The sequence below is a fragment of the Mustela lutreola genome, chromosome 4 (genome assembly GCF_030435805.1).
Source record: "Mustela lutreola isolate mMusLut2 chromosome 4, mMusLut2.pri, whole genome shotgun sequence".
NCBI lineage: Eukaryota > Metazoa > Chordata > Mammalia > Carnivora > Mustelidae > Mustela > Mustela lutreola.
In genome coordinates, this window is record NC_081293.1 from 178,944,666 (window position 1) to 178,971,590 (window position 26,925).

The 26,925-nt window shown below is 50.4% G+C and overlaps 2 protein-coding genes across 2 annotated transcripts in view; one reads left to right on the forward strand and one right to left on the reverse strand.

Annotated features, from left to right (window-relative positions):
• The window catches only part of SND1 (staphylococcal nuclease and tudor domain containing 1), a 414,504-nt gene that overhangs the window by 348,009 nt on the left and 39,570 nt on the right, over positions 1-26,925 (forward strand). The gene's annotated exons all lie outside the window — the stretch shown is intronic.
• LRRC4 (leucine rich repeat containing 4) lies at positions 2,957-6,856 on the reverse strand. Its single transcript, XM_059171772.1, has 2 exons — positions 6,724-6,856; positions 2,957-6,510 (listed from the first exon to the last, which is right to left on the reverse strand). Exon 2 carries the CDS (start codon positions 6,408-6,410, stop codon positions 4,458-4,460), a length of 1,953 nt encoding a protein of 650 aa, XP_059027755.1. The 5' UTR covers positions 6,411-6,510; positions 6,724-6,856; the 3' UTR covers positions 2,957-4,457.

A 26,925-nucleotide genomic window follows, 5' to 3' on the forward strand; every position in this document is an offset into this window, starting at 1 on the left:
TAGCCGATGGCATGGAGTGCTGAGTGCCAGCAGAGGAGATAAAATCAGACATATGTTTGGATATAAATGTTCTTTCTCTTTCTCTCTCTCTCTCTTTTTCTTTTTCTCTAATTTTAATCCCCTGCTGCTTTGTTGCAGCAAAATGTTGGGGCCTTAATTGTGGGCTCTGGACCCCTGAGGTAGTATCGCCTAGGCTGTGTGGGCTGTGTAAGTTCCCCTTAGCCCTCTCCTAACCACAGTCCATCTCCACAGAAGGAAACCAAAGCTCTCCACCGCGAGTAGCATGGACTCTGGACCTCTTCCCCACCACCAATGGGGATCGTTTGACCAGGGACTCTACGACATTGTTCTACCCAGAACCCAGCAAGCCACTGGCCTCAATACCTGTTAAATAGCCACAAGAAAGCTAATGTCTCCAGGCCTTACAAACTATCCTGTCTGCTCTCCCTTCTCTGATAATATGATGCGGCATAAGACCAAGGAGTGACAAAGGCCTAGAGGAGATGATGGGAGAAGCAGCCACAGCATGGCACTTACAGAGCTCGGGTGGGGCGGGTATTGTGGAGGAGAGGAGTTAAGGAGCTCCCCCCCGACCCCGTTCCCCCTCTCCCCACTCCCCCCGGTCTCCTTGTTGAGCTAAATAGGCAGAAGGCATTCCACTATGGAGAACTTACTCTGATAGGTGCTTTAAGACCTCTGTCACTCCTCTACTCAGACAAGCTTCCAAGGCTGAGGTTGGGAGAAGGCCAAGCTACCCTTCCCTTTGTGAACACCCTGCCTTATCTACGTCACCCTGTCTCTGGCAGCCATCTGCCGTTGAACCTCAGGATCGGAAGCTGTTCTGTGCAGTCCTGAGAATCGAACTCCTTAGCACATGTGGCCCTCGGGCCAGCTGTGGGACGACTGTAGTCAAAATTCTGGTCAGACCTGGGAGGCCAGTAGAGCCAGTCCTGAAGGAGACTGAGCACCTCTAAGCAGAGTACACATCATTGTTTATAGGGAGGTCGTCCCATTTCCACTGCGTATCAGCCAGGAAAGAAAAAGGTTCTTGAAGGCTCAGAAGAGCCTGAGTAAGGAAGGCCCATTTGCTTCGGGAGCCCAGAGATCTGGGTTTTAGTCCCACCTCTTCCACTAAAAGCAGTGCGACGTTGGAGGTATCTTTCCATTTCTCTGGGGCTGTTTCCTTGACCAGACAGTGTAAAAAAGACTAAATGATATTTCATGACCCTTAAAGAATTCTGTAACTTCGTATAAGCAGCAGTAGTCTTTCCCTCTAATGTGTTGCTACAACTACTCCCCTGAAGAACTACCAACCCATGGCCCATTCTTAGGTGACAAACCCTGTAGCTTGGCCGCTGGGCCTGAGGATGAGTCACCAACACAGCATGAAAGCTATTGGTACTCATGGGACTCCTCTCTGAAAAGCTGTCCCAGGTGCCTGCTACAAAGGAGGACATACCCAACGTTACGGCATTGGAGGCTTGCTGCTCTACAAGCTGAAACGCTGCCCAAGTCGAGGAGTGGACCCAGTGGGGAAGGGAGCTACCCTTGCAGCTCTAAGGAAGCTTATTCCCAGGAGCCATATTCTCAGTCTCCCCCACTTTTCAGGTTCCTTCTAGAAAGCACTTCTCCCTCAGATTCCAAGATGGCAATATGCTCAGCCCCCAGGACACATGCGTTTGTTTTTACGACTCTTTGCGGAAATATTTTGGGACCATTTCTGTACCCCTGCCCTCAGATCTCTAGTTCAGCCACAGACACTTGATCATTCCAGAGCCACTGTATAATCCCAGACTATCCAAAAGGAGGGGCGGGAGGAAATCAGCCCCACACCCTCTGTTCCTGAAGCAGCTGCTTTCACCACACTTGCCCCTGAGTGTGTCCCCAGGAAGCTGCCCTAAACAGCCTGAGTTGCCTTGTGGCACTGGGCAAGGGCTCTTTTCTCGCCTTTCCAGCTGGTCCTGGCCAAGTCCCACCCTTTACTCTGCTGCAGTTTTCTCCTTGTGTTGGGGGTGGGGTGGCAAAGGGGAGGCTGAGGGAAACGTTTATGTGGAGCCCAGAAACGTGAGTGGCAGTATCTAAACGTGCACCATGCACGCATGCTGCCACGCACCCCGGTACCCAGAAATTACATATACCTCTACCCAGGGGATGAAGAATTGGCCCTTTCTTAGCCAACTGCTGCAAAGTGCTGCCTGCCTCTCTGCCCGCTCAGTGCCAGAGAGCTCACACCCACTCAGTGCCGATTCCCTGCATCAGTATAAAAGCGCCGAAGAGACGCAGGGTCCCGGTTCATGCAGCTTCCCTGGACGTCATCACTTGGGAAGCGTCAGGAGACAGACACCCACTACCACCACCAAGACATGTTTGGCTATTTGGCACCCAGAGAACAGAAGGAACATTGCCTGTGGGAAACTTAAGCCAAACAGCATTACCGCAGACCTCTTAAATCCAGGTCCCCCAGGGTCCCTGGGCAGAGCCGGTGCTGCCTGACCAGCAGCTTCTGCTGAGGTGGCATTTAACTTCTGGCCCGGTCCCAGGAGCTGAGGCTGACCCATTTCCCCTGCTTTTCCAGGGCATCAGGAATTTGGTTCTACCCCCAACAAAGCCAGGGACTAACACACTTAGCTGGAGGAAGGTGCACTGGAATCGGGGTGCTTTTATTTAAGCTAAGGAAAGATTGTTGACAGCTTTAGCATTTTGAACATTGCCTTCCCTCCCACCTTACCTCTCCCCTCCCCTCCCCTCCCCTTGTTTTCTTTAAATAGAAATGACTTGGTTGATGCTGGTAAGAACCTATATGATCTTATTCAATTTAACCCTTTGGGGACATTGAATTAAAAATTGAACAATATTTATTAAAATACAAAAATACACTTTTCTCACATTACAATCAGTGTTCTTTTGTTGGCATTCCCCCCCACCCACCCATCCCACCCCTTTCAAATCTGAACCCTTTATTTCTTTTTAAAGCTAAAATAATAAATGAAAGAAGTTACAGCATTAAATGGACCAGAATAACAGAGATCTCTGCCTTCACCGCCCACACCCACCCTTTCTCCTCCCCCTCCTCCTGAGGTAGGCCTGGGAGAGGGAAGCCTTCCCCCCACTGCGCTACGTTCAACAGGACTCCTCGCAGAACTCGCTTCTTGTGTGCATGTGTATCACTCTTGTTTTAACTGTGGATTCCACATCTTTTTTGTGAACCATCCTGTTCTGTCAAGGCTTCACTGTACTTTAAATGAGCCTGTGCCCTTTTTCTCTGTCCACTTATGTTCTGTCCCCACCCCATCACCACAACCAGTTGACATCTGCTGTAATAATCCCTAATGAATCAGCATTTAGAATAGTCACCAAATCACAAGCATGAGAAAAGCTTCCACTCCCCCAAGCTCCCCAGTCCCAGCCTCTCCTCCTTCTCCACCTTAAAACAAACAAAACCTTTATGAAAAATCATAAAATGCCATCATTGTCTACAATCATTTGTCAGATACCGGGAACAACAGGTGGACATGGCACAATGCTAATTTATGGCCTCCTGTGAATATATTCTCTCTGCTTCTGCTCTCCCTTCCCACCCCCCTCTGCTGCCGCACCCCCTTTAGGGGCCTCCTCCCTCTCAAGGGAAACCCTGAATAGACACATGCCCCACAAAGAGTGGGTTAAACCCATCTGCAGGAATCTGGTGCAATGTGAAAGCATTTGACTGAGAGCTACGCCAGCTCCCTTCCTTCTCTGCTCCTTCCCAAGGCGCGCTGTCAGGCGGGGCACACGCGTGTCCCAGTGCACAAACCCAGGGGACTTGTGCACAAGGACAGACGGAAAGACTGAGCCCCTCGAGGGAGTCATTTGAATTTTGGTGGTTTTCCTGTTTAAAACACAGTTACAGAGCTATCTTCCCCTCGGCTTCTGAAGAAAAAAAATTATTGCCTCTCAACATTTTGGCACAGTACAAATTCTTGGTGCTTTTTTTGTATTTTTAAAATAAGATAAATCTGCAAAGACAGCTCTCAGCTTAAGAAAGGTGTCTATAGAAATGGTAGTCCTGTATGCTATGAAGCATCTTCTAAAACATGGCAGCCTGCCCCCCACCCCTCAGCAGCCCACACCTCTTTAGGGATGTTTGTTTTAGCTTAGCTTAGCAGTTTCAGCCTCAGATCAGAAATCCCTTCTGGCATCATAGCAGGTTGACTTGCGGCTTCAGCCCCACAGCGTTCCCAAGAACCCCACTCCCCCTTTAAATAGAACTTACAAGTTAGAAAATAGTTTTGTTTTGATTTTTTGTTTTTAAATTTTAATATAATCTGTTTCTTTTACCAGCCCATAGATTTAATATATAAGCATATACAAGAAAAAGTCTCTCCCCACTCTGTACAAAAGTTGCTGTCTCGTGTGTGTGTGTATGTGTGTGTGTGTGCATTCTATTGCATTTTATAAGTTTTTGGGGGGAGGGGGAGTCATATTTGAGTTTCCTGTACCTTGTCCTTGGTATGGGTCTGAATTATATAAGGTTCAGAGATTGTGGTGACTGTGGGGTGCAGAGAGTTCCCCAGGCTGTTTTCTGTCCAGTGGGCCCCATGTGCTGGTTTGTAGGTGTTGTAGTTAATATGGTCATGAATTGTGGGCAGCACTACTGCCCCCTCACCTGATACACTGGATGGAGCTGCTGTTGCCGCTGCAGACGCTGCCGCTGGGATGTCTTCATCCACCTGGATAATCTCAACTGTCCGGGCGGCTGTGACTGTACTCCTCTGCTGGTGCCGCTTGCGAAGTTTATAGAAGACAATCAACATGGCGGCAGCTAGCAGAGTCACTGCCACAAAGCAGCCAATGATGATCTTGGTGGTCTTCATGACTTCATCCAGGCTGGTCTGCATCTTATCATTGGTGTCTGTCGCGGGTACCTGCTTGGGCACACGGGTGGTCTGGATCAGCACCGTAGTAGAGGTGGTATACGCCGGCTGATAACCAGTGGACGTAGTAGGAACAGGCTTGTACTTGCGCGTTGTATCCTCAGGTGAGATCTCGGTGGTCTCCACTGTGACAGTGGTGAAGAAGCTGTAGTTGGAGGTGTTGAGCTCGGCCGTGCTCACGTTGAGGTAGGCCGAAGCGTTGGAGTTACCGGCCACATTGGTCACCATGCATGTGTATACCCCAGTGTCTGAGAGCAGCACGTGGGAAAAGTTCAAGGTGCCGTCGTTGAGGACAGAGATCCTTGGGTGGCGGGAGGCGTGGCTGAGCACTGTCCCATTGGGCAGCAGCCACTTCACGGAGGACATGGGGGGAGTCCGACACTTAAGTTCTGCCATCCGACCCTCGGAGATGTTGAGGTCCCGCGGGGCATCCATGATGAAGGGGGCAGAGCACTGGAAGGAGGCCTGGTCCACCTCCACCAGGTAGCGGCCCCGCATGTGCAAGGGAGCGTGACAGCGGCCACAGCAGGTAGAATTGGTGGGTATGTACTCCCGAAGCCACCAGGCTAGCCACAGAATGTCACAATCGCAGTTCCAAGGATTGTGGTGCAGGTGCAACTCCACCAGGTACCTCAGTGGGGTGAAGAGGTCATGGGGCAAAGAAGAGAGGTTATTGTGGGCCAAGTTGAGTTCCACAAGTGAGGCCAGCCCATCAAAAGCATTTCGCTCAATCAGGCTGACCTGTGAGTTCATGACCCACAGCTTCTTGAGGGAGCTTAGGCCATGGAAGGAGCCAGGCCTGATCTCAGGGAAGTGGTTGCCTGACATCTCCAGCTCTTCCAGCCCCACCAAGGGGGTGAGATTGGGCATATCTTTAATGTTGCACATGCCCAAGTTCAGGTACTTGAGGTTGAACAGTCCCTCAAAAGCGCCCTCGGAGATATACTCCAGCTTCTTGAGCTCCCCCAAGTCCAGGCGCATGAGGGAGGGCACCCGGTTGAAGGCATAAGAGGGGATGCTTTCTATGGGGTTGTTGCGAAGCCAGAGCTCCCGCAGCTTGGACAGGTACTCAAAGGCCCCACTGGGGATGACCGTCAGCCAGTTGTCGAACAGCTCCAGGGTGTTGAGGCTGGCCAGGCCGTTGAAGGCCCCCACCTCGATCTGCCGGATGGAGTTTCTGCCCAGCTGCAGGACCTCCAGGTGGTGGAGGTGGCGGAAGGTGTCAGCCTGGATCATCTGGATGTTGTTTTCCATGAGGTTGAGGTACCGGGTGTTGGAGGGGATACCCTGAGGGACCTCGGAGAGGCCCCGGCGGGTGCACACCACCTTGCTGAACTGGTTACTGCACGAGCAAACGGATGGGCAGTTCTGGGGCCCGGCGGAGGCGGCAGCGGCGATGGCTGCACACAGAATCCACACTTGCGCCGCGAGGTAGACTACGGGGAGCAGGACGGCATTCCAGGTGTGGTGCACAGTTACCTGCCACAAGAGCTTCATGGTGTGGCACGTTCATAATTCACCATCGCCTGGGATTTTGGCTCGGAAAGGAGAACCAGCCCTACCCCGGCTTAAATGAGCTAGGAGCTCCTCTTTCCATCTGGAGAAGGAGGTGGGGAGGGGGCGATTAGAGAGACGGAGCAGACCAGCGGGGGGGGGGGGGGGAGGGGGCGCGGCGGGGGGGGGGGGGAATCATGCCCAACTAAAGCGTGGCCCCCGTCTCCAGCCTCCCCTCAAGGCAAACCCTCGGAACGCCGCGACTTTCTCTCCCCCCGAGGCAACCATCCCCACCCAGTGAGTCGCTGTCACCTACCTCGGAAGGAAGGAATTGGCGTGGTGTCCTTAAGCGTTCTCCACGGGAGCCGGCCACGTCGTTGCCATTCTTACTTCTTAGTTTTAATTAACAAAGGGGGGAAGTCGAGGGGGTAGGGAGGGCAGAGGGGAGGGGTGGGGAGGGGAGGGGTGGGGGAGACAAAATGGCTTCTAGTAAATCCCGAGCAGGCTACGGCGGAGCGGCGGAGTTGAGGCGCGCCGGAGAGAGCCAAGGCCCGGCGGGCTATGCAGGTGCATGCCCCCCCCTCAGCCCGAGGAGCGGCGCCACCAGCGCTTCCCTGCTTTGTCCTTGGACCCTGGCACCGGCTCGCACCAGCCGCGGGGGATGCCGCTTCATCGCCGGAGCGTGCCTCCGGCGCCCCCAGCCCGCTCCCGCGGCTGCCGCCCGGCGGGGGTAAAGGGGCGCCCCGAAGCCTCCCAGGCCGCGCTCGCTGGCTCGCTGCTGCTGCCGCGCTGCCCCCCCGCCTTGTGTCGGCGGCTCCCGACCGGAGGCAGCTGGTGCAGTCGTTCGCTCGCGGGGCTGCGAGAGTTAAGAGGAGGTGTTCGAGGCTCCTTCGCCCTCCCCAGACACACACCCCCTTCTTTCCTCGCCTCTTCTCGGAAGGGTTAAAAAGAACCAAAACCGGGCTTAGTTTCCTAGTCCGCCGCGTGCCTGCGCGAGGAGCAGCAGTTCGTCCAGCCCCCGCGGGTCAGCGGCGTGGAGGCAGCGCGGGGACCGGCTCCGCGGGCCGGAGGAGCGCGCGGCGGCCGGGTCGCGCCCGTACCGCAGGCCCCTTCAGGGAGTCCGGGGGCGGGCGCGGGTCCGGCGGCGGCGGCGGCGGCGGCCTCAGCCCCCGGTGGCGCGCAACCGCCCGCCGCCGCCCGCCGCAGCCGGGCCCCCGGCGCGCCGCCGGCTCTGGTTTTGTGCGGAGGCAGCGAGTTCCGGGCTTTGGCTCGCGGCGCCTTCAGTGGCTGCGCCGCCCGCGGACTGCTGCAGCGGCCCGAGCGCTGGCGGCGGCGGCGGCGGCTGCGGGGAACGCTCCGGAGCCCGAGAACATGGTCCGCGCTCGCTAGCGGCGGCGGCGGCGGCAGCAGCGGGGCCCCTGCACTCGGCGCCCACCGTCTCCTCCTCGCGCCGGGCTCGCGGTGTTGCAGGCAGCAGCCACGCAGACTGCTCTCTCATCCTTTTGTCCTTCAGTCAGAACGTGAATGTACTGCTGACGCATACTGTTCTGGGGAGAAGATTAGCGTGATGCAGTGCTCTTATGTATGAACACCGCTCCCCCTCCGCTGCCTGCCCTCGAGGGGTTAACGCCGGCGCCTTTCAGCGCCGCGCCGCGCAGCCCCGAGCTCCGCGCCTCCGTCCGACTCCCTCCCTCCCTTCCTTCCTTCCTTCCTCCCTTCCTTCCTCCTTCCTCTCTCTCCCCTACCCCCCACCCCCCTCCCCGGCGCTTCCTCCCCGCCCCCTCTAGACGAGCGGAGCGGAGCAGAGCGGGCGAGCGAGCCGGAGTGAGCGTCAAGTGAGAGGCCGCGCGCAAGTCGCAGGCGTTCGCAGCTATTTTGGTCCAGCCGAGGGAGCCGCCGGGTGGCCGCTGATAGGCTGGAGCGGCGGGGCTGCGGCGGGAGAGACCGCGGCCTTGCCCCGCCCCCGGGCGCCGGGCCCCCTCCGGCTCCGGACGCGGTGGGCTCTGGGGGCCGGGAAGCGGGCGGCGCGGCGGGGCTGCTGCAGTTGGCCGGCCTCCCGCCCGGACCGCGTCATCCTCACCCCCACCGACCGCTGACGGGGCGCCTGGCCGCGCAGCCCGGGCAGCATACGCGGAGTTCCGAGCTGCACGGTGTGGACGCGGGGGTGGCTGGGGCCGCTTGGAGCCAGAGGACCGAGAGCCTGGGCTCCGCGGCCCGCCCCGTGCTACTGCACGGGTGCCTCTTTGTCCTGCCCCTTTTCTTGCAAATTTTCTCACCGCTCCTCGGTTTTAACTTTGAAATGATAGTTTTCTTAATGAGGGTTGCAGGGAGGGCAGAAGGTGGAAGGAAAGACCAAGTGCGAGGAACCCGGGCAATAACGACATGGGACAGCAGAGCAGCCGGCGTGAAGGATTGAGATGAACTCCGCGAAACCACGGGAGAATCCGTTCACTCACGGAGCCTCAGCCAACACTTCTCACTCTTTTTCCTCGCCGTCCTGAGTCGCCCTTTCCCCTCCCCAAGCCGGGTGAGGGGAAGGCTTCTACCCCAGTGCTTCACTAGCTCCTCTTTGTTGCTGGATCTCCCTGAGAAGAACTGCTGACAACCTGCTCCCACTTCTGGGGAAGAGAAACCCTGGGGCATTGGACAGACCGGTGCAGGAGAGCAGGACTAGGTCAGCCTTTTCCCCCTGAAAAAGACTGCCCTTTTCTCTGCCTACTGGGGGTGGAGCCATCTGTGGCTAAGCCCTGGGGAAGCGCTAGAATATGGCATTGGTTTACTATTGCTTCTTTGGTTACGGGGTGGGGGGGGGCTGCCTCCAGACTCTCCTCCCTTGTGCCCCGCCCCTCCACCTTGACAAGCTTGCCCCTTAGGTTAAACCCCCATCTCCTGCATGTGGGCTAATGCCAAAGAATGAGGAGGTCGTGGGTTTCCCAGCTCTCAGCATTCTGCCCCGTGAGTATCTCAGGATTGTCTGCTGCCCAGTAACCTGGTTTAGGGAATAGGCCCTTAAATATACCAGGGAATTCTTGAATTCCTAGAAACAGATCTACTAAAAGCAAGCTAGATTCCCCATTGATTACCAAGACCTTTTGATCATGAATTTGCAGTAAAATAGTAACAACTATAATAGTTAATATGTTGCCTAAATTTACACAGTAAGTGGCAGAACCAAGATTTGAACCCTGGCAGGTAGCGGATGTGTAGAAACTTGGGCTTGGAGGTAATTCTCCAGTTTGCTCCCAGTCGATGAGAATTCTGGTTTCACTTATCCACCTCAAAAGTCACTTGCTAGGATGTTTATCTACTACTGCTCTCCACTGTAGTAAGAATAGGTGGTTGGATGGAGAGAGAAAGAGATCTTCCTGTACCCTTGTTTAATCTTTGTTTCTCCAGTGAAGTAATTGCCATAGTTGCCTCCATTTTACAGGTGGAGGTCCTGATCTTGGGCAGGCAAATAATACGCTTAAGGTCATACATCCACAAAACAATAGAGCCAGCATTTCAGTCCAGTCCTCTAACCCTGAGCCCAGTGTTTTCATCACTAGCAGAAGTGTTGTGTTTACGTTGCAGAAAGTAAATGACAGAAGTGGGGGTGGGGTGGCTGTATAAAAAAAAGAATTCAGTGAAGGGTATGTGAGAAATAGAACAGAGGGTGGGAGAGGAAGGGCTGAGAAAATATATCTTTCAATTTGTTTTACTCCCAGTGACTAGTCAAGAGAAAGAATGAGAGAAGTGGAGGTGAGTCAGACCCTGATACTAAGCTTCATCTAGGCTCTTTGGTGGCTTCTTTTGCTTTCTTGTAAAGCCCCATCTGTACATCATCAGCTTCAAGCAGGACCCTACCAGTTTACAGACCAGGGAATGTAAATCCTATCCTGACAGGGATCTGGGCGGAGAATCAGAAGCCCACCAGTGAATGGTTCCCGTCCTTTCCACAGCTGCCATCGAGCTGGTAGGATGCCAGCGGGCACCCCGGCCAAGGACTAATGGCACCCTGGAATATGACTCCCTTTACCTCCTTAGGCGAAAGAGGGGATCTGCCCAGACTATTTCCTGCCAGTGCAGGCAAATTCAGACCCCATCTCTTCACTCCGGGCACTGCTAATAAAAGGTGGTGGCCCCATACTGTGTAGGTGGATGGAAGGGTGGGCTGCCTTGGGTCAAACCAGTACTTAGTAATGAGGTTATCTCCCAGTAAATATTTGTGAGTGATGGATGACCACGAATATGCCCAAGCTTAGTGCAGCACGTGGAGTTCTTGACGGGGCTGCTTTGCCCTCCATAGGCCAGCTGAGCTGAGAGAGCACCATAGAAGCTGTGGGCTAGACTGAGGTGGCTCTGGAGCCATGGGGGCCCACAGCCTCTTAACCAAGAGCAGCTCCGAAACCTCTAACCCTGTGACCTGAATGTCATCTGGCCATCATCCGTTGCTCTTCACAGCCCCGGGTTCTGATAGCTCCCTTGATTTGGAGTGGTGCAACCTGGAAACAGAGAAGAGGAAGGCTTCAACTTTGAGACGAAGAGAAGGAAGAAACACTGGGTTGAGAATGCTATCACTTGTGATTTCACACAGAAAGACTGCTGTGACAAAGCCAGAGAGAACTGAAGAAGCCAGGCACTGATGAGGCAAGGCTTTTGTTCGCAACTTGGTACCTGCCCTTAAGTTGGGATACCGGAGTTCTACTTTCCTTTCTGCCACTGTTACACATCTTAAAACAGCCCCAAACATTGGTTTCTTCATCTGAAGGAAATAGACTAGAATATTCCCACCAGCTCTCATAATCCCTGGTTCCCACCTCTTCTCAGTTACATAGATATGTGAAGAAGGTTGATCCATTGGGATGATAGCCAAGACTTAGAAATGAGCCACACAGTGGAAGAGAGTGCTTCTTTTAGTTTAATCTAGAGATCACAGTGCCAGAGCAGAGTAGATCACACTTTGTTTTCCCAGCTACTAAAAAGGCTGATGGATCACAGAATGTTAAAAGTTAAAGGTATCTTGGAGATCATCTGGACTCGACCTCTCATTATTGTCATTAATAAAGTTCAGAGAAGCATAGTGACTTGCCTAAAGCCACATGATTGACTACATCAGAGTCTGTCATTTCTGAGCTCCATCCATCAGTCGCATACATGCGACAGTGTATTAGCACTGAAGCCTGGGGCTTGAAGATATTTCCAAATGCCTGTCTTCTGTGGCCTTACATGCAGATGCTGTCATTATACTTTGTTGGACTGGGATCAAGATGGGTCTTCGATAGAACTAGTCTGCCATTCTGAGTGACTTTGGAATCCTAATAAGAAGAAAAAGAAATGGACCCCCAGGGAACTCACTCTAAGGGAACCCAGGACTACCTCACTCAGCCAGGGTAATTGGACTCATGGTAAAGCCCAGAGCTAGACTACTCTGCACCCTGACATGCATCAGGCTCGGCACCCTGAGCCATTATCCCGAGCAGCCACTAGATGTCCACAATGCCTCATAGGGTTTGCCAGGAGTGAGCAATCTTCGGCAGGCTACTATCTTGGCCTCCCAACAGGCTTTTGGGTCCCTTATGATAGGTCCATCAGTAGAAGAGCACAGATGCTCTGAATCTCTAGTTCCCATTTTCAGTACCATTGGGCTGCCAAACCCTACTCAAGCACCTTTTCCATTTTTGTACTTTTTATTCTTCCATTTGAGCAAAGGAAGAAAATGGTTTCAGAAAGGAAGGAAGGAAGAGAAAAAATTGTATGGAAATTTTCCTCCACAAATGAAGGAAAGACATCAGTTGATTGGTGAATTAGCAACAACAGAACAGTATAAGAAACCATCTATATGGAAATGGTCACCTCTTACCCAAGGCAGTGAACACATCATGTATACCCGAGCCCCCTTGCGTTTGCATCTCTCCCTCTCCCCCATGTATGCAACTCCCCCTGCAGGGTGAGCAGGTCATGAAGTCTTTAGTGGATAAGGTCACCATTGCAAAATAATAGTAAATATTCGTTTTCTTGGCTGTGGTCCTTTAGCAAAGCCGTGGCTGTGCTGTTACTGCACACAGTCATAAAGGAAATGGATTTTAGTCCTTGAGCCCAATGAGTCAAGGTGACACAATTGTTCTAGAAGGACCCACTCTTCCACTCGCCCTCAGAATCCACTGTTCTTTTCCCCCAAGGACTCTGGTCTTCAAGAAAGTCAGAAGGAAGTAGACAAAAAAGCACTTTCTCTGCAGGTCCCATCCAGAGCAATTTGCAAAAACCTTGGCAAAGAAGAGACAAGATGCTTAATAAGAATGGCAGAAAAAACTCTAGAAGGGAAGGGCCTTTCCCTCTCCTGAGGCTAGTTTCCTAGGGCTTACAGTTTCTTTGTGGGCTGCCAGGCCTGAGTGAAGGGAGAAACCTCCCAATGCCCCCCACGGTCTCCTCTTTTGGAATAGTCGGTTTGGTGCCCATTTTAGCCACAACCTCCTGTGTGTTCAAACACACCAGAGGTCCAGCCAGAAGCCTTAGAAATGTTCACCTCTGGGGGTGCACTGGCCCACTACAGGCTCTTGTATTCTGGCCTTCTCTTTAACTCCTTTTATATGGCAGTAACAGTAATGATGTGAACAGCGGTTTTTACTTGGGAGTTCTTACACATGTAATCCTCACAGCTTTCATATGGTGGGTATCATTAGACTCCCAATTCTGCAGATGAATTTAAGCCGCCTTCTCGGGGTCACAGAATTAGTAAGTGACCGTGGTAGTTTCTTGAGGCTGTCATAACAAATAACCAAATATTTGGTGGCTTGAAACATCAGTAATGTATTATCTCACGGTTCTGGAGGCTAAAATCACAAAATCTGGCAAGGCCATGCTCCCTCCAAGGGCCCTAGGGGAGAATCTGTTCTCTGCCTCTTCCAGCTTCTGGTGACAGCCGCATTCCTTGACTTGTGGCTGCATCACTTCGATCTCTGCCTGTGTGGTCATGTTGACTCTTACTATTCTCTTTCTCTTTCTCTCTCTGCTTTGTGACTTATAAGGATACTTATCATTAGATTTAGAGCTGACCTGGGCAATCCAGGATGATCTCATCACAGGATCCTTAATTATATCTGCAAAGACCCTTTTTCCAAATAGGGTAATAGTCACAGATCTGGGGATTAGGATGTGGATGTATTTTTCTGTGGGTTCATTCAGCTTACGACAGTGACTGCACCAGGTTTCAGTCTCAGATCTGTCTAGTGCCCACCTTCCAAACCACTGTGAGCTGCTGCTTAAGAGGCAGAGGAAGAGAAGGGTACATCTGACAACCTGTAGTGTGGCTCCCCCACACACCTGTGCTGGAGGAGTAGAGGTGTGCCATGTAAGCTGGGCGGCCACGGGGAAGGGAGGGAGTCCCTTGGTAAGCTCCACAGTTAGGACAGAGCATCTGAGCCAAGTGGTGGGGGCAGGTCGACCAGACAGACTTAAGGCATGTGCGTCCTGTTGTTTACTTTATGCTTCTCCTGATTCCTTGTCTTGGTAATTTGCGCACTCTTTCTTTATCGGGCCTCTAGATTTTATCCCAAAGATCTTAGGACATTTAAGCATTTACCAGTAATACTAGAAGTACCTTTTGACATTACTACAAAATCTGGCTCATGTATAACTGTCTCACATAAATGGCGAACATTCTGCTTGTTGAAGATTAAAAGATGCCTTAAGATCAGAGTCCAGCGGGTATGGGTGTGGCACTGGGAGTTATGCGTAGAATGGCTTTTCACGTATCACCACAGTAAAATTGATCCTTAGGTAGGGTTCCCTGCCTGCAGTTAACCTTTTCATGGACAGATTTGCCAGGTGTGTATAAATGGGTTCATTTTTTTTTGTTGGGAGAAGCCCAAACAAGTTTTTCCCCCAAACTGACTCTTACAAGAGAGTTTGGAGCTTGAGAGGAAGAGGCGGGGTGTGTGTGTCCTTGCACGCGCACTGGTGAGCATTGTAGTGGTGGTTATGAGAGTATTCTGGAGTTAGACGCCTAGGTTCAAGTCCTGCTTCTGCCTCTTGCATACTGCGTATGGCTCGAATTCTTTGTGTGTGAAGTAGGATTAGTAACTGTAGCTACTGTGTGCTATTCCTGGACCAGAAGGAAGTAAGGGAGAACGCAGTCTGTCTTAGCAGCTACTATTTCCTCATATGGAAACTAGTGTAGAAATGAAATAATTTATCCAGAATCAATTATTGAGATAATCCTTTTTTCCTCTCCCCCTCACTCCCCATACTTCCCTGTTTTTGGTAGCATACCTAATTTAGACGTTTTAGTTCTACATTAACAATAAGAAGGTGGTTTTTGTTGTTCTTATCAGTTAATTTTTTTTTTTAAGCTCTTTCTTGACTGGGGCGCCTGGGTGGCTCAGTCAGTGGGTTAAAGCCTCTGCGTTCGGCTCGGGTCATGATCCCGGGGTCCTGGAATCGAGCCCCACATCGGGCTGTCTGCTCAGCGGGGAGCCTGCTTCCTCCTCTCTCTCTGCCTGCTTGTGATCTCTCTCTGTCAAATGAATAAATAAAATCTTTAAAAATTCTTTCCTGACTTACAGGTCAGAAAGAGTGCTGACCCTTCTCCCAGCTTCCCCTAATGTAAGCGTTCCTAGATGATCACAGAACGTTTCTTCAAAACTAAGAAATCTACCTACTTAGACATCGCTTTTTACTCTTGCCCTCTACACTGTATTCTCCACAGCCGCCCAAGTGCTCTGTGTGACATGCTATCAGATTGTTACTGATTTGCTTAAAATGCTCCTGTGTCTTCCCTTCATAATGGAAATAATAACCAAACTGCTTACCGTGGACCACAGGCCCTAAGCCATCCTTGCCTTGCCTGCACCTCAACCCTCGTATTTTTATCATCTTCCTCATTTCCTATGCTTCAGCACTACTGTTCTTCCTTCTCTTAGGATACTCTAAGCTTGTTCTCCCCATTAGGGCCTTTGCTCTGTCCTCCCCCTGGAGTGTTCTACCCCTACTTTTCAGGTGGTTGGCTTCTCCGGAACAGGTTCTCTGGAGAAACTTTCCATGACTGCCTTTTCTTAAAATAGTCCCAGCACTCACAGTCACGTTACGCTAAGGGTTTTATTTTCTTGTTTTATTTTACCATTATCTGAAATGATCTTGTTTATGTGTTTGTTCACTTATTTATTACACATCCCCATGAAAGCAGAGGCCCTTCCCATCTTGTGTCCAATACCTTGATCATAATAGTGAATTATTTCAGAGGAAAGGGAAGGATTCTCAGGCCTATGTGAATAAGAGCTCAAGCCTCCCTAGCCATATATCAACAGCCCAAGCCCTGCTCTATAAATCTTTGCAAAGATAGGTGAAGAATCACCAGGGTTTGGTCTTGTTATGTCGGGAAAATTGAGGAGGATCCTAGTGACCTTGAGGCTTCCCCAGTCCTCAATTTTTAGAATTCCTCACCCCTTGGTGACAGATTCATGGGTGAGAATTGTGTGGAGTTGGAGAGACTCACACATTCTTGGCAGTTGCGCTGTGTGAGGCCTGGGCAGAAGAGTGAGGATGGGTGCACGGATATACTTGACTGTGCTCAGATACACATGTGCCTGTCATTTTCAAATTTGCTAAAGTGCATTTTCTCCAAAGGGAGTGGGGGCTGTTGAGCCTGAAATAGGGAACACCAGGACAGTAAGATCAAATGCTTTGAAAGTGGCTGTGCCAACGCTTTTTGCTAATTAAAGAATGTTAGGACAATCACCACTAGCAGCAGTAAAGGGCGCCCCATTACCTCTCTTTATGGAGAGCTGGGTAAATTTAAAGGCAGCTATAAATATCCCACTGAGTGCCTGTGCTATAGCACAGTCGGTGGGCTTCCAGCTGGGCAATGAGAGGAGCCCAGAGCCTGTGTCCAGGGTCCTCATCTCTATTAGCTGTCAGTCCTCAAATTCTGCATGACTAAAGAACAAACAATTCCATCAACAAACTCTTAATTTAAAGCACTCAAGCGGAGATGATGCAAAAACAGCTGTGCGGTGAGCCTGACTGGGAGCCCAAGCCCCCTGGGTCCCTCTCCAGCTTTGTCATTGATTTCCTTTCCCTGTTGCCTTGAGGGAACATGTTTCTTCATATTGCGACTCTGTTTTCCCCAACTATGGGTGTGTCGCAGAATTTTTTTTTTTTTTTTCCCAGTCCCTTGGCTTTGAGCTAACCTCCCGGGACTGTTCGAGGGCCCCTGAAGGAGCAGCTCACTGCTCCAGGGGAAAACTTAGTTTAGAAAGTGTGGATGAGATGAGAACATACTTTTTATGCTTACGCTGGGGAATTTCTGACTGAATTTAAGAAGTATGCTCAGGTTGGAACGTTCGCTGTTTCAGTCAGTTGAGTTTGGCTTGAAACCTGTTGTGTCCTTTCCAGCATTTTCTTCTTGAATCTCTTGTGTGGCCTCCAAGCCACTCTAATCCCCTTGGTTTATAGAACAGTGCCATTTGGGCACTGCCTCTTCTCTGCCAGCCTTCTTGATCTGCTGTTCAGTTTCTTTGTGGGTCAGCGTGTGTGGCCATCAAGTCGCCTCACACAACTGCTGCATTGTTTCCAGTTTCATGATGCTAGCTTCATCCATGGCTAGAGCTTTCCTAGTTCCAGTTGCTGTGGCCCGTAATGTGGGTTCATTTGATCCTATCTAATGAGCTTCAGGGGTAGAATTGGAGGGACTCTAACAGATAGGTGGGCTTGGATTTCGTCTGTTAGGTGATGTTGTGACCATCCTCACTGTGCCACCCCCCGCCCCCATCCTTGAACAGAGGGACAGGCTCTTTACCCTTCGGAGTGAAGGGGAGTGTAACGTTGGGAACACCAGGAGACCAGCCCGGAGCTCACACCACTGGCTTCCCCATGAGTCATCAAAGGACTGATGGGTAGGTTGGCTGACACCCAGGTTCCTGAAGGCTGCTGCATCCTTTCTCATTGTGGTGTGAGCCTCTTCAGGAGTTTTGTCTCCCCACCCTCCAGTCTGTTCTCTGATCCATGTTTTTAAACAGGAGTTCTATCTGCAAATGCTTCCGGTGGGAATCACCTTTGTATCTAGAGGAATTTGGGGTGGATGTGCATGGAATAAAGAAGCTAGCACCTTCCATTCCTCTAACAAATTTAGAGAATTGAAATTCCTCGGTTGGTTGGTTGGTCAGTTGGTCTGCTCATATTCATATTCTCTCTCTTTCTCTTACTGCCTCTCACACACTGTTGAATTTGACCCGAACTGATAGATCTGTTGGTTTATACTCAAGGGTAACATGACTACCTTGAAACATAAGCTCCTTTACCTCAGAATACCACCCCCCTAGCTATGAACCCTGCTTTCTCAGTTTTTGTCTCACCTCCAGCTGCGAATGCTAAGCAGTATGCTCCCGGGGAGCCTGTCACGTTGGTCTACTTTACACTGTTTCTCTGAAGGACAGCAGACTGAAATGGCTGGGGTGCTAAAGCCCCAGCTTTTGTGGGGTGACGAGCTGGGGATCTGGAAGCCTTTTATCACCGTATCTGGACACTGGCAGCCTGGCTGGGAGGAGCCCTCATTCTGGATCACTCTCTTTGTGACTAGGGCCAGTTTATGTGGCAGCCCAGTGAGACTGCTTGATTTGTATTCGGTGCACAAACCATGGGGGGAGGGGGAGTCCGTTAGGAGCCCTGCCAGCCAGTAACTCTGAAAGGATCCTTTGTGTAATTGAGCAGTCTCCAGGCTAGAGAAGGGCAGCCGCCCTACCCACCCCCACCTCCCCAGCCGGCCCCTCTGGCCTGGCAGCCTGGTGGTGCTTTGGAGCTGGCATTGCGCCCTTGGGATCCCTCCTGGAGAGGAGACCATCTTGGGGTTCCAGGGGCATGGAGCAATTTCAGCTTCATCCCTCCTGCCGTGGCTTCTGGCAGTCTGCCCCCAAATGCCAGTCTGTGGGATCTGTTGAAGGCCACGTGTATGTACGCGAGACAGTAAGTGAAGGAGAGATGAATAGGAAAAGACCAAACAAGCAACCAGTTGGGGACATTCTCATTCTCTCTGGAAACCTCAGCTAGGACAGAGACTGTCTGGCACTGTGTTCAACTGCTCCACCCAGCTCTCAGGGGGCCGGACCCTCTGCTGGCCTGAGCCTTTTCAGTTTCCTAACCACTTAAAGCAGTCTTTTGCTCCTATATCTGCAGAGGGACAGGAATAAGCTCCCCTGTTCCTGGGTACCTGGCAGCTGCAGGGGAAAATTCTTTGTCGCCTTGAGACCAAGAGGCGCCCCCACTCTGATAGGCCAGGCAGAACTCAGGCCTTCAGCACCACCGCCCATAGCCTTAGCCCACTTTCAGAGCTGCCTGAGGAGTTGGCTCCCCGCCCACTCCTGTCTCGGTCTGAGTCTGTCCCTTTAAGAATGTTGTTTGTTATTAATGAGTTTTCTAAACACATAACCTTGACTCGCTTGCTTAGGTGAACCAGCCCATTCTCATTAAATACTGTTTTCTAGGAAGAAGAAGAATTAAGTAGGTATTGAATTTTTCTAAAGCCTCACATGTAAGCTAGAGCACAGTAGCGCTGGTAAGCAGGGCAGGGGAGAGGGGTGTCTTAGTCTCTGACCCCCTAAACATCTTCATGTTAAGCTGTGCCTTTGGTGGAGAAAGCCAAGAGACTGGCTGAATTTTGTCTCACGTGGCCCATGTCAGAGGGGACTCCAGTTCTCCCTGTCCCCTCCTTTCAGCACTGCTGGCTTTCTCTCTCAGTGGCTCCTTTGTCAGGGCTAAAACCCCCTTTGTAAGTCATTTGCCCAAACTATCTTGAATATTTTTTTAAGATTTTATTTATTTATTTGACAGAGAGATAAAGAGTACCAGCAGGCAGTGGGAGAAGCAGGCTTCCCGCTGAGCAGAGAGCCTGATAAAGGGCTCCATCCCAGGAGCCTGGGATCATGACCTGAGCCGAAGGCAGCCACTTAACAGACTCAGCCATCCAGGCGCTCAAGTCTTGAATATTTTGATCAAGGGCCTGATGTCCAGCTCTTTGGACAAAAATATGACCAAAAAATATGGTTGCCCATGTTTTAGTCTGTCCTAAATAACATACTAAACATCGCAACACTTTGTAAGGAGTGTCCATTAAGTAGGACAGTGTCACCCGACAAATACTTTGCTATCATTAGAAACCTCTAGGAGGGGCTGTGGGCCTGAGAGGGGCTGTGTGTGGGATCAAGAAGCTAGCAGAGCAGGGTGTCCTGCACTGGTCTGTATTTAGCCTCTCCCCAGGAACATTCTTTGGTCCCCAAGAGGAGCAGACATTGCCTCATTCAGGGACTCACCCACAGACTCAGTGCCACCATATCCAGATACTTTGAGGAGAAGAAAACCCAGGGAAATATGTCCATTCAGCTGAAGGAATGTTTTCCCCAAGACCCAGCTCCCATGCCCGGTGCTCTGCAGCCACACTTGAGCCAGTGAGCGGCCCCTGTGGTTTGTGTGTTATTCACTTCTTTGCTCGGTGCGGTCGAGGAGCTTTGCCACCCTGATGTGTAGCACAGAAAGATTTATTCAGGCCCCATCCACAAAGGGACGGGGAGGCTTCTGAAGAAATGGGCTTTGTAGACAAACGCAGCCCTGCCTCGCTCATAGAGATCTTTGTCCTCACCCCTGTCCCCTCCCCAAGCAGGTCAGGGTAACAGAAATTCTGAAGCAAGTAGCATGAAAGCTGGTGGCCAAGGAATTTTCTGCATGGCCCCATGTATAGGCAGCTTGCTTTTTATTTTTTTTTTTTAAGATTTTTATTTATTTATTTGACAGAGAGATACAGAGAGCACAAGTAGAGCATCAGGCAGCAGGAGAGGGAGAAGCAAGACTCTCCATGGAGCAGGGAGCCTGATGCGGGGCTCGACCCCAGGACCTGGGGGTCATGACCTGAGCTGTAGGCAGACATTTAACTGACTGAGCTGCCCAAGTGCCCCTACATTCTTCTTTTTAAAAATTCTTCCTTCTTTGCTCTCACCTTGCTGAAGTCACTCATTGTTTTTAACCTCAACAAAGATAATAAAAACATTTTTTTTAATTTTTTAATTATTTTTATTAACATATAATGTATTATTTGCTCCAGGGGTACAGGTCTGTGAATCATCAGGCTTACACATTTCACAGCACTCAATACAAGCACTTAAAATAAAGAGAGAGGCTTGTCTTCACTTCCCCCACCTGCTATATGCTTTAAGAGAACCTTCAAGAAGGGATGGCTTTACTCACCTCCTCAGCCTTTTCCCACTCAGTCCTTTCTTGTTCCCCATGGTTCATGCGGAATAGAAGCAATGTGCCTTTTTCTGTATTGATGGGTCTCCTTCGGTCATTGTGTACATTTGTCTCTGTGGCCTGCTAATGCCATTTGAGTTTCCAAAATCCTTATTTTCCAAATCCACTTGTGTCCTGGGTTTAGCTCCTGATTACAGGATTAGCAGAGATTATAGAGTCCGTCTGATGTCCTCTCCAAGCTTTCTATCAGATTTATGGCTATGAATTGAGGAATTGGTGCAATGATAAAATGGAAACTAGAGGCAGATAGGTTCTGCCGGTGGGGAGGAGGGAGGGAGAGAGAAACTTTCATAAAGAACAGGAGCGGTATAATGCCCTGATATTTGGATCAGAACCATTTAAGAACCTGAAAACCTAGACTTTCTGACTGTCCCTTTATAGCTATGCTGGACCAGCTGCGCCCTCTTCCCTAGACTGACTTCATGAACCCTGACTCTTCTTTCTGTCGCTGCAGCCAGAGGAAAGCTCTAAGCAGATGCTCTGGGTGGCATCCTCTCCTGTCATCAGTCCCTGTGGCCTCCATCTTGTCAGTTCCCATTAGACCGCTCTCCTGCTCCACCCTGAAGAGCCCGAGAGGCTGGCAAAAGACGGAGATGGGCTTGGGATACAGAGAAATCCCTAAGCCTCAGAAATATAAGGGGATCTGGCTGTTTAGTTTTGTTGTGGAGGTTGTAAAAAGACCTGTAACCATGGAAAAGGCTCATAGTGTTTAGGCTATAGATGGTTTATGCTGCAAGTAATAGAACATCCAAGCGGGAAATTTATGATCTTATGTAAAACGTCAGTCCCAAAGTAGGGGAGCTCCAGGGTGAGTTGGTTTAACTGAGATGCGGCCCCAGATCAGAACAGACACCGTGGTTCTTCCCATCTTTTCTGTTGTGGCATTCTCTCATCATGACCACAGGTGTCTTTCTTGGCTACAGAATGGTAGCGCCAGGCATTGCATGCTCACACACCAATCTCCAGAGGCAGGAAAACACAGTTTATTTTATGCCTTCTCTTTTTAAATACAAAAATATCCTTCCCCACATGCCTTTAACTTCTTATATCTTGTTATCCAGATTGAGATGAGACATCACCTTTATGTGGGACTAACAAAGAGAGTGCTCTCCTCCTCCACTCAAATGATTGGCTGAGACTAGGCGTTCAAAGGGTCCATGTATTTGGATGGGGGAGAAATTATATCTTTATTATTAAATTCTAGCTCAAATTTAGCATTTCCTTTGAGTAGGAATGTAACAAAAAAATCAGTAAAACTAGCATGTCTGTAACTTTATGACCAAAAGAAATCAGAAATATTTTCCAATCATATTATAATAGTAGCAGAAATTCCACTTTACTCCTATCACTGCCTTGAAATTACAACTCTTAGACCTCTGTTTGACCTTGTTATTTAGTGTGTTAATAAAGAAACACATTTATTTACTATATCCTGATTTTTGTGGCTTCTAAAAGATTTTTTTTTATCTTTTTTTAAAATTTTTATTTATTTATTTGATAACCAGAGATCACAAGTAGGCAGAGAGGCAGGCAGAGAGAGGCGGGTAAGCAGGCTCCCCGATGAGCAGAGAGCCCGATGTGGGGCTCAATCCCAGGACCCTGAGATGACCTGAGCCAAAGGCAGAGACTTAACCCACTGAGCCACCTAGGCACCTCTCTAAAAGATATATATTTTTTTAAGATTTTGTTTATTTATTTGCCAGAGAGAGAGAGAGAGAGAGCATGAGCACAGGCAGGCAGAGTGGCAGCAGAGACAGAGGGAGAAGCAGGCTCCCTGCTGAGCAAGGAGCCCGATGTGGGACTCGATCCCAGGACGCTGGGATTATGACCTGAGCCAAAGGCAGCTGCTTAACCAACTGAGCCACCCAGGCGTCCCTCTAAAAGATATTTTAATAACTTTTGGCATCGTTGACTTCCTTTGCAATCCTGTACATTTTAACTTGTATATTCAAAAATATTATTCTGTTTCCTTCCCTCCCTGCCAGAGAAGTCCATGGCACAAAGAAACAAACAAAAACATTAGACTCACATGCAGTTATCACAAGGAAAAAATGATCGACAGTGGACAGTAAGGAGAAGGAGAAATGGCCATTGAGTGGGCAACCTTTGGGCAACTCTCGGGTCCCCAGAGTGTCTCCCGCCCTGGTCTTGCCTGCCTGTGTTCAGTTCCCAACAGAATCTCCCAAACTCCAGGAATTTTTAGACCACCTGCATGCTGTTGCCAAATCCAAGCACCACCACACTGTTATTTCCCTAATGCTTTAAATCTCTGTGTTCTTTCTGAAATTAGTTATTTTAAAGGAAACTTCCTTAATTGGAAATGTATCACTTGCTGTAGATGAGAGGAAAGCTTGAACATAAACGTGGAGAACACAGAACAGTGGTACTGAATTCTGGCGAAGGCCTGTTTGCCTGCAAGGCCCTGAGCCTGAGGGGTGCCATGCCCTCTTTTTGTTAAAGACAGATTAGCACCAAACTGAGACTTTCTCCTTAACTTCATCAGAAAAGCTGAGAAATAACTGAGAGAGGGATACGTGTGGTTATCGTTTTATGCCCTTTCACACCCCCGCCAAAACAAAATAGTTCAGTTCCCTGGGGAAAGCAGGCTTATGGTAGACCCCCCCCCCCTCATTGTATGGCCTAGTGACCCCCACCGACAAAGAAGATAGGGTTAGTCTCACTCATGTTTCTGAACCTGTCATCTCTTAAAGATCAATGCTTTCTAAGAGCTCACAGACCACATCTCAACAACTGGGTCTGGGATTTGGTACAGGATAGACTTTAAGCTTTCTTACCTGTGGTTTGTGAATTCACCGTTTTTCCTTTCCTTCGCTCTGATCTTTTTTCCCCTTTTTAAAGGTCAGACTAGCATTTGCCTGTTTCCCTGCTAACAGCATCTCTTCTCTCTGATCCCTGAAAGCATACAGACTGTAATCTAGCAACTTTAGGTGAGCTGATTAGGCTTGCTGTTATACGATGGGACTTTAAGGGGGAAGGCATCGGTCTTGGAACCCCATGGCAGAAGAAGGCCCTCCTCCCTAGGCACAGCCCCAAAGCTCAAAGGGAAGCAAACTAGATGAGCAAAGGCCCGGGAAGTCAGACTGCTGCCCCAGAGTTCTAGGCTGTGGTCCAGGCAGCCGAGGCACCTGCTGGAGAGGGGACGGAACAGAGCCTGAAGGTACAGAGCCAGGGGTTGGAACTGGCTGTTTGAGAGCTAGAAGGAAGCTCCCATCTACTCCCTTCCCAGGAGGAAACACAAACTCAAGAATTTAAGTGGCTTACCTGAAAGTCTCCCTGGCAGAAAGTAGTGGCAGAGCTAAGATGGGGACCCAGGGGCTCTTTCCACTCATTGTCTGAAGTCTCATGCCCTTCAGCCCAGGGTTAAAGTTGATCTGGGGTCATGGGCCTACCTCTCTCCCCTTCCTCAGCTCTTCTTTCCCTCTCCTCCCTTGTCACTGTCACCCCTTTGTCCTCACTTTCTCCACCCAAGCTCCTGAGGACAGAGCAGCACTCCTGAGCCGCCTTTTGTTTCTGGGGCCTCCTAGGGTTTCTGTCAAAGCTGCCAGAGAGGATGTTCTTGGTGGTATGGTCAAACCTTTGTGCCCCGTGGACCTCTCCTTTATGTAATGCTGGTGCTTACAGGCTTCCCTTATGACAGGGGAGACGGGAAGGAAAGCCCAAAAAGGTACAAGAGGGAGCACTTCTTTCTCTGCTCCCCTGTCTCCTCCCATAAAGGTTCTAGCGGCCAAGTATGGTGGTGTCTGAGGTCTGCATTTTTCTTCTTTCTTGTTCTTTTCTGGACGTCAGAGAACACAAGAGGTAGCAGCTCTTGGTTGGGGAGGATCAGCGCACAGGCCCTGAGTTAGAGCCGGCAGTGGTTTTTGTGTGTGTGTGTGTATGTGTGTTTTAATTTAGGAAACCCTGTTGAGAAAGACAGCCTGACCCTAGCTGACTACTTCTGCAGAATTTCTCCTGGAGCTGTTAGTCGTGTGCATATTTACACATTGAGTGTGTCTGGTGGGCACACTTGTCTGTGAGTGTGTGCTGCTATCCCCTCCCCCCACCCCAAGCAGACCTTCTGCATAATGCCTCAACTGAGAAGCTTTCCTTAATGGTTTGAAACACAAATGTTATTGTCTTTGAGTTAAGTGGCTCAATTAGCGCTGATTGGAAAGAGTGGGATGAACTGGGGAAACATGCAGCCTGTTTGTTAACAGCCTTGGGAATCATCAGAGGGAAAGGAGGGAGGGAAGGTGTTGCCTCGGAAAACTGCTTCAGGGGGTGGCCTGGCCCACCGCATGGCTGGGGGGGGGGGGGAGCTGCCAGGACCAATTTTTGTTTTGGGCACAGGAGAGCAGAAAGCTGTCAGGAGAGGGGGAGTGTCAGGTTCTCGGGGGATTTGGAGGGTACGTGGGCCATCCAGCTGCAAGCGATCTGTTCTCTGCATAGGCGAGTCATCACTCCGCAGGGAGATGCCTGCACCCCACGGGCTTAGGGCTGCTCACTTGCCTGTAGTGGGGAATCCTTTCTCTGGTTTGCAGAACCTCCTTCCAGCAGTTCGGTGTCTGTCTTTCAGTCTCCCAGAGAACCCCTATGGGGAAGCCGAGCAGGATTGCTTAGCCTTTTGGAGCTTAGAAGCAACCTCAGATCTTGGCCCTGTAGTCATTCCTGGGTGTAGATGTGGGGCCTGGATCTTCACCCCTGAGGATCTGCTCCCTCTCCAGTCTTTTTTTTGGCTACCACAGGAGGAGCCAATCCAGCCATCGTTTCAACCCCCAGGATTGATCATTCTTCCCTTTCCATCCAGGTCTTTTAACTAAAGTACTTTGGAGAGTTCGGTGATTGATCTGTTGTTCTGTCCTGACCCCCAGAAGGTTTCCTCTTTCCATTCTGGGTAAAAGAACAAGGCCTGGCTACCTTCTGCTTTTATTCCCCCACCCTCACTCACACCCACCACCCCACCACCCCACCCCACCCCCAGCTGCCCCATTTCAGTTCTCACAGGGCCTCCCGAGGAGGACACTCTCTTGTTAGGTGCCCCCCTGACACAGGCCCCGGCACTTCCCCTCTTCCTTCTCTCTCCTCACGGGCCCGTGGTGGTTCTAACCGCCCCATCACCTCTTGACTTACGGATGAGAGTGGAAGACTTCAGGGGCTTCACGTGTCACGACCTGTCTGTGCGGCAGGATGGCGGGATGCTTAGCACTGGGGACCTGGGAATTGGCCTCGCTTTTCAGTTCCGGTCTGTCGCACACTGGCTGTGTGGCCTTAGACCTGACGGCACTGAACCTCTTTAACCTTCAGTCTCTTCCTTGTGAAACAAGGATATTATTAGTAAGTTCAGTAAGGAGAAGACAGCGTCCAGAGAGCTCAAGGTGGAGGAAGGGAGAAATGGTAAGGTCTCAGAGCAGCAGGTCTCTGGTGGGGATGTGAAGAGGAAAGGTTTCCCAGGGAGCAGTGCATTCTGTAGCAAGAACTAAGCTCAGGCACACCCTCTGCCCCAGGCAGGTGGCCTCAAGGACCAACGTCCCATTCATTTTTTATAAAGGGGCTGAGCCAGGTGCATGCGTGTGTGTGTGTGTGTGTGTGTGTATGTGTGTGTGTGTGTGTAAGGGGAATTAACAGAAGGAGATGTTTACCCAGCTTACACTCTTCTTTCTCTCTTTTTTCTTTTTGGCATGTGGAAAATTCTTGTTTGAATATCCCTATGGGGATAAAGAATTTCTGCAAAAAAACACTGTTTTCTGGTGATCTTACCTCCATTTATATATCATTTATGAACAGATTGAGTCAGTGTAACCCAGCAGGTCCTGAAGAGTCTCCTCACCTAATCATTCCCCTGCTGAACCCCTTCCCCAAACAACCCCTGCCCCTAGAGCCTACACTCTCACACCAAGGAAAGAAAGCTTCTGTAAGTTTTGCCTTCACTGGCTTAAGCAATTCAGTTACTGTGCTGTATCAGGGAGATCACTGGTATCAAACCTTCCACACACAAGACCTTACTACTATGTAAAATCTGGGGGGTTGGACCCCAACAAGTCTTACATGCCCTTGGGATGTCCAGGGGCTCTGCCATCAGAGCAGTCTATAAAGAAAGCCCACTTTGGCTTCAGGTTCCTAGCAGATTTTTTTTCTTGGTCCTCCCTCACACCATTTTCCCCTGGTCTTTGGGCCCAAATCCCTCTTCCATTTTTCACGTTGCCCGCAAATCCACTTTCTCTGCTGCTGCCAAGATCCTACTCTGCAT